Source organism: Brassica oleracea, chromosome C9 (genome assembly GCF_000695525.1).
Source record: "Brassica oleracea var. oleracea cultivar TO1000 chromosome C9, BOL, whole genome shotgun sequence".
Lineage (NCBI taxonomy): Eukaryota > Viridiplantae > Streptophyta > Magnoliopsida > Brassicales > Brassicaceae > Brassica > Brassica oleracea.
In genome coordinates, this window is record NC_027756.1 from 44,028,726 (window position 1) to 44,038,881 (window position 10,156).

At 36.1% G+C, this 10,156-nt stretch overlaps 2 protein-coding genes across 4 annotated transcripts; one reads left to right on the forward strand and one right to left on the reverse strand.

The window, feature by feature from the left end:
* Positions 1-1,339: 1,339 nt before the first annotated feature.
* On the reverse strand, positions 1,340-5,116 carry LOC106316987 (poly [ADP-ribose] polymerase 3). Of its 2 annotated transcripts, none has more exons than XM_013754853.1 (15): positions 4,994-5,116; positions 4,709-4,932; positions 4,441-4,639; positions 4,248-4,358; positions 4,034-4,161; positions 3,774-3,948; positions 3,321-3,692; positions 3,111-3,238; positions 2,966-3,042; positions 2,716-2,876; positions 2,426-2,635; positions 2,233-2,335; positions 2,066-2,148; positions 1,669-1,995; positions 1,340-1,577 (listed from the first exon to the last, which is right to left on the reverse strand). In XM_013754853.1, the coding sequence occupies exons 1-15, from the start codon at positions 5,045-5,047 to the stop codon at positions 1,503-1,505; spliced, it is 2,427 nt and encodes an 808-aa protein (XP_013610307.1). In that variant the 5' UTR covers positions 5,048-5,116; the 3' UTR covers positions 1,340-1,502. The 2 variants fall into 2 exon arrangements, with proteins under 2 accessions (XP_013610307.1, XP_013610308.1); XM_013754854.1 differs by having other exon boundaries at positions 5,042-5,090.
* Positions 5,117-6,165: 1,049 nt separating this feature from the next.
* Positions 6,166-9,232, forward strand: LOC106313363. 2 transcript variants are annotated; one of them, XM_013751161.1, is made up of 6 exons: positions 6,166-6,316; positions 6,415-6,681; positions 7,761-7,859; positions 7,996-8,207; positions 8,281-8,548; positions 8,858-9,232. In XM_013751161.1, the coding sequence occupies exons 2-6, from the start codon at positions 6,430-6,432 to the stop codon at positions 9,146-9,148; spliced, it is 1,122 nt and encodes a 373-aa protein (XP_013606615.1). In that variant the 5' UTR covers positions 6,166-6,316; positions 6,415-6,429; the 3' UTR covers positions 9,149-9,232. The 2 variants fall into 2 exon arrangements, with proteins under 2 accessions (XP_013606615.1, XP_013606616.1); XM_013751162.1 differs by lacking the exon at positions 7,761-7,859 and having other exon boundaries at positions 6,170-6,316.
* Positions 9,233-10,156: the final 924 nt, after the last annotated feature.

A 10,156-nucleotide genomic window follows, 5' to 3' on the forward strand; every position in this document is an offset into this window, starting at 1 on the left:
CACACTGACTTAGCAACTTTGTGTGAATATTGTGTCTAATGTCTTTATACATGGAGTCGGATCCCAAACTCATGAATTGTTATTTCTTTGATATGCTTTCTTTTATGTAATTGTTCTGTGTGCCATCATCAAGAATCTCAGTAGTTAGAAACTGTATAGCATACGTTATGATCATAACATCGTGCGTGTTAAGACACATTTGCTACTACGAATATACTACAACTTAGCTACAATGTTCCGAAAATGAGATACGATTTGTGTTGTTGGACATTTAGTTTATCTCTTATACATACTTAAAAGTAAAGAGAAAAAAGAAAAGAAACTTCACTAAACAGAGTAGGCTGCTTGTACTATGTACGGTATTTGGCCCCTGTAAAATAAACATAACACTTGTTGGAAACATGGATAGAATCTTTGTCTACATAGGACTTAATACGCATGCAGAGACCATACTGTAATGATAAGACTTAATACGCATGCAGACACCATACTGTAATGTACTATCGTTGAGAATATAGTTTGGTTTAACTTGAATCTCCAAGTTCCCAATTTCAAAAATTACCCACAACCCACTTAATGGCTTCACCCCACTGATTCCAATCTTGAAGGGCAAAATCAGACACATAGTTTGAGAGAAGGAAACAGGCCAAACAATCAATACGCTGATAAGCCAAACTAAAATGCGAAAAAAAAAACAGAAATGTATGTTCTGTCAACAAAAAATGAAGGTGAAAGACGGAAACATCCAGAAACAAATCAATACGCTTCTGGCTAGATATTGTTAACTACATGTAATGCGCAAGTTTTAACAACCTGTTTGCAACCTCAGTAAACTAAAAAAAACACAGGTAAGACCATTTTTGACAGTATAAATTAGTTAATAACGGTGTGAATATATAGTAGCAAAAAGTTCCAGGCAGCAGAGCAGTTATTTAATAGTTTCCTTCCCACCCAAGAAAATAAGTAACCTAATAAAGAAAACATGAACACACCAAAAGCCGTCTTCGATGGCTTCTCACCACCCAAAGTCCCAAACCGCTCGGCATCTAGTAACCAGGATAGACCTTACGCTTGTGTGTCAAACAAAACAAACATACTAATCGATGCAAACCCTATACTAACGAGCCGAAGAACCTCAATACCATGCCAACGTAGACATATTCAATCTTTGGGAACTTTTACGTGTTTTTGGATTATACACAACGTAGTCGAGATGACAAAAACTTGAGCGCATCCCATATCAGAATTCAAGAGTGATGAGCCAGAAACATACACTAACAGTGAAGTCTTTAGTAACTGTGTAAATACTATATACATGGCAAAAAGCTTCACACAGCAGAGCAGTTGCATAATAGGTCAACATTTTCCTTACAACCCAAGAAAAGAAAACTACTTCTAATACATTCGCCACTGATAAACCTAATATACAAACACATGAAACACCAAAAACCGTCGCCCATGGATTCTCGCCACCAAAAAACCGTCTCGTCCCATATATGAATCTACTCTGGTTCCACATCAACTATCTCGGTTCCCTTCTCCTCGTACTTTACTTCCACCAAGAATCTTATACTCGTCTGACCAGAAAAAAAAAACAATACGCCAATAAGTCACAACATAGTTAAGTGTAATAAAGCATAAACAAACTTGGTTTTTGCCCTGTTTTACCTGTTTCGGATCATACACTGCGTACTCGTTGTACTCGAGAGGACTGTCCTTATGTTCGGATGGAACTAATTTTCCACAAGGGACTTTTATGTCATCTCTCCACATGAAATGCTCTGATTCTTCAGTCTTCTTCCTTCCTAACCCTTTCACTCCAACCTTCTTTTCTTCCAATGTCTTCGTGTCCTCTGGTGGGCTTGTGAACTCCTTAACTTCTTCACCAAGCGATGCCACTGCCAACACAAGAAACCCTTCTGGTCTATCCACAGCTGTGAAACCGTACCTTGCTGCTTCTGCAGCTGCATCTGAGCATACTATCGCTCTCCCAAACTACAAACAAAAATACCACACAATAAGCCATATGGAAGAAAAGGCCAAAGAAGAGCTTCTCTTTATTTACCATGTAACCAGGGACAGGAAGAGAGCAAACAGCAGGTAAGAACCCTTTGTAGATGTGTCGCAATAGATTTGAGCTCCTAGACCCTGTGTGAAGAAAAAACATCAATATTGAGTTTGACTAGTTTCACAAAAAGGGACAAACAGTATTCACAGATTTTGATTCCTTACCACACCATAAGAGGACCTTGTTTGGTAGCTTCTTGATGTCATCTAAAGAAGGAATTGCTTTTGATTCGACTGCGAATACATTCACCACTGTCGCACTATACGCCTGAAACAACACCACAAAACATCATTTTAGCTAAATTATCTTCAACATTTATTTATTTTTTAAATCCATGCGTAAGAGACGGGAACTTACAACGTCAGAGACTTTCACCGGCTCATAAGTAGTCTCCAGATACTTGACAATCATTTTATAATCTTCCGACTCTTTGTCAACCACAGAGATTTTGCAGCCAAGTTTGTTGTACCGATCAGACAGTGGGTCGTCAAGTGTGTCTCCTCTCATGTCCCCTACCAAACGTGAGGCTGTGTTTATGTCCCTCACTGTCTCGAAAGCAGACGCAGCCTGCAACCACATATATCCAATACTATAAAATTTTCATTGTACAACACAAGTAACAAAGACAGAATATTAGTTTTACTTACATGATCTGCGAGTTCATTGAAGTCGTGCAATCGCATTGGTCTTGTGCTGTGCATCAAAGAGAACCAACGTGAGCTAAAATCCGCCCACATTGCTTCAGCTTTCTGACCAGTCTCCTTTGTTGTCTTCAGCTTCTCAACAAACTCGAGTAACACCTCCTCGCCTTAAAAGAAAATAGAGACGCAACACATTAGTTAAAATATGACAGCAAGAACTGTATAAAAAGATTTTAGTTAGTCCACCACGACCTACATCGTTTCAAGTGGATATCAGTTAGCATTCCCATAGGAAGATCAGGCGGATCTAAACCAAGCTCCATCAATGCATATCTGAAACAAAAGATCCAAAGATCACAACATTCACAAGTAGAGTGGAAAGTTTGTGCTAAGAAACTTACTTGTAGATCTCTTGACCACAGACAACTTTAAGAAAGTTTGCAACAAACGAATCAAGCTTGCAATGAGCTGAAGCAACACCGAGCTGCCTTAGTCCAAGTGCTCCACTTCTCACATCGATTCCATCATCCTGACGAAATCAAAATACTAAACATTTACTAACGCATTACCAAAGAGTTAACCTTGAGGTGCAAGGTACAAAGAGACTTTACCATATCAATGGGGAAGAACTTATGAGGCTTCTTCTGAATTTTCTTCTCACGTTCCCATGGCTCGAACTCATTCCCTGTTATCTCCTCGAACAGCCTTGCGAACTCTTTGATGGCCTCTTCTTCATCCTCCCACTCCTCGAGCCGCTCTTCTGCATTTGGATCATCTCCTACTTTTCCTCTCTTGAAGTACATGTTCAAGTTGCTTTCAGGCACCGTGACTAGCTGCATGATACAATACTCATTACGCCCTTTCCCTAAGTCGCATAGTGAGAATGCACAGTTATACAAGAGCCCGTCCTTTTCAAAGATCTTTCCACCACTCTCCTCGAGCTTTGTGTCCCTATAGACTCCTCTCTTCCCAAACATTTTTAGCTGAAAACAACAAACACTAGTCAGAGTCTTCAAACAATGTCGCATTTGAAGCTAGTATCAACTAGATGGGCTAATGAATACCTCGGCTGATAAGGATTCAACTGCTTCCTCGCTTGGATCTTGCTTGTCCCATGGGATTCCTTTCCCTTCCACCGAGAGATCACTGACCACATCATAAGCTTCTAGTGGCTGAGCTTCTTGTTTTTCAATGCTATCGATCAGCCAAGCTTCACTCACAACCGGTAGACCTTGCTCCCTTGAGTCACAAGTAACAACACCAAGTTTAATGATTTTAAAAGCAGAACCAAATCAATTATATTACAAAAACTCTTTTCCCTTACATTGCTTCCACCAGTTTTGAAGAACCACCACGTTCTCTTTCAGCAGGTGAAACCACCAGACATGTCACCCCTTTAACAGAGTTGGAGACTTTCCCACCGTGTTTCTCTATCTTGTTCTTCCAATATTGCTATAACAACATGCAGGGAAAACCACTCTTAGCGTGTATCACACGGAAGCACACATAAAGATCAAAACAAAGTCAGGCTACGTTACATGTGTTCTGGTGAGACGTCCCATGAGAGAAATCATCATTCCTGCGAATGGTTTATCAGAGCTTAACTCTCTTTTAGGTCGAGTTTTGGGATCTTGGTGTTTCTTGATTAGCTACATAAAACAACAAAATATGACAACCGGAAAACAAAAATTCTGTAAAGAGAGGCTTTATGGATCAGTTCCTTCAACTTACGTCAGATATAGCAGAGTTCAAGACGGAATCAGGAAGTTTAATTGGCTCCTCTTTCCTGGGAGGACTTTTCGTGCTGAACACGCAGCTACACCATTCACTAATCTCACCTCCACATACGAATCTCTTCTCATTGTCGCATATCAGATTACCTCCGCATAAAGGACATTTATCTAAAGCCCCATAGAACAGCAAATCTTGGCTGCTCAAAGCAAAAAATATAAACTTCAAAAATATGAAAACATATACAAATAATGAAGTTAAGACTAACCATTGAGCTAGCAAGGTCTCTTCCGGAGCAGAACAATCCTGACCGTTGGTTTCAAGAACTTCTTTAATCTGATCAACGGACAGATTCTCCTCCACCGCTTTGCAAAACTCCTTATACTCATCTCCGGTGCCGTTGACGGAATCCTTTTCTGACTTTGCCTTCTTTGGAGATTGTTCTGCTTCGGGAAGCTTCCCTTCTGCTTTGTGCTTCCGCATGTTTCCCTTCTGAAGAAAACAGTGGAGATGAGTATAAAATACAAATTACAATAACAGTTAGTGTTGAAACCTTCTGCTCGTCGCTAGACATGTGAGCGTGAGATCTTGTCTCGTGCACCTTCATCGATCCAAATCTTTTTAACTGTCGGATTTTAAGTAAGACCAATGTCTTTTCGAGTGTTCACGGAGATCGCTTTTAGGGGTTCAGATGCAAAAAGATAATATAGAAGACGCGAGGTCCTCTGTCTCTAACGGTGCAGTGTGAAAGTGAGAATGCTGCTCTGTCTTCTCCGAGGATGAACAAGTGTTCGGGAGCATGTAGGGCTTCGACACGTGTCGTAATGGGTGTCTTTCTCTGGACAGGTGGTTTTGGTCTCGAGTTGTTTCTTTGTTTTTATCTCTTTAAATCTCTGCATGTTGCTATCTTCGATCTTTAATGTGTACCGTGTCACTGTTCCTATGGTCGTTCTGTAGCCGCTTCGGTTAATTCGGTTTGGGGTTCAATCGAGTTTTAATTTCTTCTCAAAATTCTTAATGCTGGTTATAATTTCTGTCTTTCTGATCGAGAAACGTTGTTTCAGTCCGAATCGTACCGGAAAATTAACTCGAAAAGGAAAACCGAAGTGTTTCTTGAACCAAACCAAAATCTTTTCTGTGAAGAAGTCAATGTTCTTGGCAAATGGATTTTAGTTTGGGCCTTTCTCTGGACTGGGCCTTGTTCACAACAGTGTCACAGATTATTCTTTTTTTTTTTTAACCACTTGTCACAGATTATTCATATACCTACTCAAAATTATTTTGTTCTTAATTCTAATACACAATAATTATAAAATATTAAAATACAAAAGATAGAAGAAAGAAGAAAAGAGATTAGGTATTAATGATTTTTCACTTTCATATTGTGTTTCAAAATGTTTTATTGTTTTTAACTGAGATATGATATTCGTTTTTTTTATAAAGACTATTTTTCAAGATGGTAAAATTTTCTAGCTGGAAACATTTTAGTAGTAGATAATATATACTGTTAAAAGTTATTTGTTAGTTTTATATGTATAGTCAGTTATTTAATTTTGGCTACTTTTTAACATGTAATCCACTCCGTAAGATTCACGAGAACAAATATATGAAAGTTGCAAGAGGTTAGAGAGCAATTAACGCATGTCAACGTCACAATAATGCGTGGCTAGACTACCATGCCTCCTACTGTCTGCTGCGACAACAAGTGGGTTCCTATCTGACGGTGATTGTGTCTCTTTTCATTCTCATCACTCATCTCTTTATGTTACTCTTTTCGTAATAAACTCGTAATTTCAGAAAAAAAATAAGAGAGGAATCGATAGGACTCTGTAACTCTTCCCTTATATGAGATCTATAGTTTAACCTAAACCTAAAGGCATCATCCCTTCTCTCTTTCTCCTAATATTTCTAATTCATTAAGTTCAATCAAGTTCAAGATTATGCATTTTTAACTCAAGCCTCCTTTTATTTCAGGTTTATATATCAATAATGATGCTTTCAGTGATCGTTGCAATCCTTGTCTGCCTTGCAAGCTACATTTACCGATCATTGAAGCCTCCACCGCCGCGAGTCTGCGGCGTTCCTCACGGTCCTCCGATTACTTCTCCGAGAATCAAGCTCAGTGATGGAAGATATCTTGCTTATAGAGAATCTGGCGTTGATAGAGCCAATGCTAATCACAAGATCATCGTTGTTCATGGATTTAACAACTCCAAAGACATGGAACTTCCCATCTCTAAGGTATGGTACGCTCTGATTTTTATTTATTTAGTTGGTTCCTCGTTTATGCAAAATCCTTTTGTTAAGGGTAAAAACTCATGTCGCTTATTAAGCTACTAGGTAATAATCCGCGCTTTACGCGGAATGTGATTATTAGTTTCATTATTTTTTAATAAGAAGACATTAATCTGTTTAATCTGGATATCGATTCGATTTTAGGTTGTTTTTAATCTTCTAAAATATAATTATCATTTTAAATCAATATTTATTTGGTTTGTTCGGTTAAAATGTTTTATATTTTTGGTTTTTTTTTCATGTGATAATTAAAAAATTACTATTATTTGTTTGTTTTCATGTTATGAACCTTAGATAGTTGTGATGTTGAACCAATGGTTTAATATTATAGTTTCTAAACGAATAATAGTTAAAAAAAGAAAAGAAAATTATTAAGACAAATCATTTTATTACAATTTGGTTGATAGTGAAAGAAGAATATTTTAACTTCCAAAAACATTAGATATTTTAGTTGTGGTAAATACTTAGCTATAAGGTGCTCACGTCAATGTGCACAACATGTATGTGTATGTAAAAGTATATAAAGATGGTTGATAAATATATAAAGATACTGTTAATTAATATTAAATGACATTTTTTTTCAAAATAATACATGAAAAATAAAATTTATGAATAATTTGTCTAGTTCTATTCGTAAACAGTAAAAATAACGTAAAGAAAAACCATGCATGTGATTTTTATATTAAAAAACGTAAAATACATAGTGTGAACATATTTATGTAGAGTTTGGCTGAGAAACTATCTACATGTGACATATGTCAATTTTAGTGTCAACGCATTTATTACAATACTTCTACACAAAACATGTGTCCAGTTTAGCGTGAACGTATTTATTATGATGCTTCTCTTTTAATATATAAGGGATACAAAATATTTTTTTATAAAACTTGGCAATGTTTTATTTCCTTTTTAATATGATTTATGGAGAAAAACATTATAGGTGTAAACGTAAAGATAGAAGATAATTCTCTGTTTGTCTTTGTTCTACAACGATGTTTTGTGTGAAAATGTTTACTCCCTTACAGTGTGAACTTTCTTTGGAAAAAATTCATTTACATGTAAGGGCATACCAAACGCAAATAAAAGCTAAAACTCGGGTTGCCTTTATTCGACAAAAATGTTTGGTGAGAACAATTATTAACATTTTATTTGTAAACTCAAATTCAAAGTTTATTTTTGAAAAATCCGTACCTCAATTGCAATGATCTTATTGAGCTCTTAGTTTTTCTGTTTAGTTTAGTTTTTTTTTTTTGGTTGCAGGATCTTATTGAGGAACTAGGGATATATTTTCTGTTTTTCGATAGAGCAGGGTATGGAGAAAGTGATCCACACCCTACACGTACGGTCAAAAGTGAAGCATATGACATTCAAGAACTCGCTGATAAACTCAACATCGGACCAAAGTTCTATGTTATAGGGTTATCAGTCGGTGCTTACTCGGTTTATAGCTGCCTCAAATATATTCCCCACAGGTAAAAGTTTGAAATCATTGTGTTACATACTTACACTTTCTATTTTAATTTCTTAATTGGTGATGCATCATAGATTAGCTGGAGCAGTCTTAGTGGTTCCATTTGTCAGCTATTGGTGGACTAAAGTGCCTCAGGACATCTCGAGTAAAGCGTTCAAGCTATTGCCCGAAGATGTCCGGTGGACGTTTAGAGTGGCTCATTATGTTCCTTGGCTCTTGTATTGGTGGTTGACTCATCAATGGTTTTCGTCTTCGAGTATAATCTCTGGAAACAGTGCGTTACTGAGCGATACAGATTTGGTCATCATAAAGAAGATGTTGGAGAATCCGAGTCCTCACACGGTAAAAACCTAAAAAATGTTTTCCAATTTAGTGAAAATGAAAATCTAATTAAAAAAGGATTGCATGTGACCTATTTAATTTCAACTAATGTGGATCAAACTATAAATTGAACACATGGAAGACGTTGATACAAGAGCCTTGATCTCTCTTGAAACACATTGATCAAAGTAAATATTCTTTTAAAGTCAGTCGAAATTGGAAATAAGGTTTTTGGTCCATCGGTTTCCTTTGCGGTATTTTCATTTTCAATTTTCAAAGGTACCACAGTTTGACCCTGTATATTATTTTAACGATTTATTTGGACCCCAGGAAAAAGTCCGGCAACAGGGAGACCATGAATGTCTTCACCGAGACATGATTGCTGGATTCGCGACATGGGAGTTCGACCCAACCGAATTGGAAAACCCGTTTACTGAAGGTGTAGGTTCAGTACACATGTGGCAGGGTACTGAAGACAGAGTAGTTCCACGAGAAATTAATGAATATATATCAAAGAAGCTCCCATGGATTAAGTACCACGAAGTCCAAGGTTATGGTCATCTTCTAAGCGAGGAGGAGCAGAAATGTGAAGACATTATTAAGGCGCTTCTTGTGGAGTGATGATCATCTATCAACGGACACTAGTGCTGAAGGTGGCATTTAAACTTTTAGTAAAAAATAATTCCTTTGATAAGTAAGAGGAATGTTTTAGTCAAAAAAAAGTAAGAGGAATGTTATTATTGTAAGTTTGTGACAAAGGAGAACCACTTAAACGTCCTATATTATTATATAAAACTTGATTCTTCAAAGTTGCTAATTAACATGATCGCGACACATAACAATTGTATATTTAAGATTGTGACAAGTGTTAATCTATCTCATAATTAAAAGTATATATACTAAGATACTAACAAAAACAAATTTTATTAAAAGCAATTGTATATTTAAGATTGTAACAAGTGTTAATCTATCTCATAATTAAAAGTGTATATACTAAGATACTAACAAAAACGAATTTTATTAAAATCTTATTATATATATTATTTAATAGTAATTTTCCTTTTTTAAAATTCTAATCAAAATATAATTGCAAAAGTTTATTTGATAATAAATTTTCTCCTAATATTGTGACATGTGTTTAAATATATAATGATTAAAAATATATATAATAATATAATAAAAACAAATTTTGAAATTAACTACTTTTAAAAATTATTTAATAGTAAAAACGATTTTAAAAAAAATATTTAGTAGTATTTGTTTTAGAAATTTCCTTTTTCAAAATCCCAAAAAATAGTTTTGAAAACAATTTATTTAATATAATTTTCTTTTTAAAACTTTTAATGAAAATATAATTATTACATTGAGCTTTTTTTTTTTTTTGACATCAAACATTTACAGACTCATATTGACTCTGCAAACCAAAATGGTAACTCTGCATCCATGGGCACGACAAAAGACGGTTGGTTTCTAGCACTGCGTGCTAAGCTATCCGCCTTAAGGTTCGTCGTCCGAGGAACATGAATGATATCTGAGTTGAGGAAACTGCTTCTGAGAAGCTTAATGTCTTCCAGGTAGCTTTCAAATGCTGGTCATTCTTCAGGTTCTGAAACCATCTTCACCAATTGA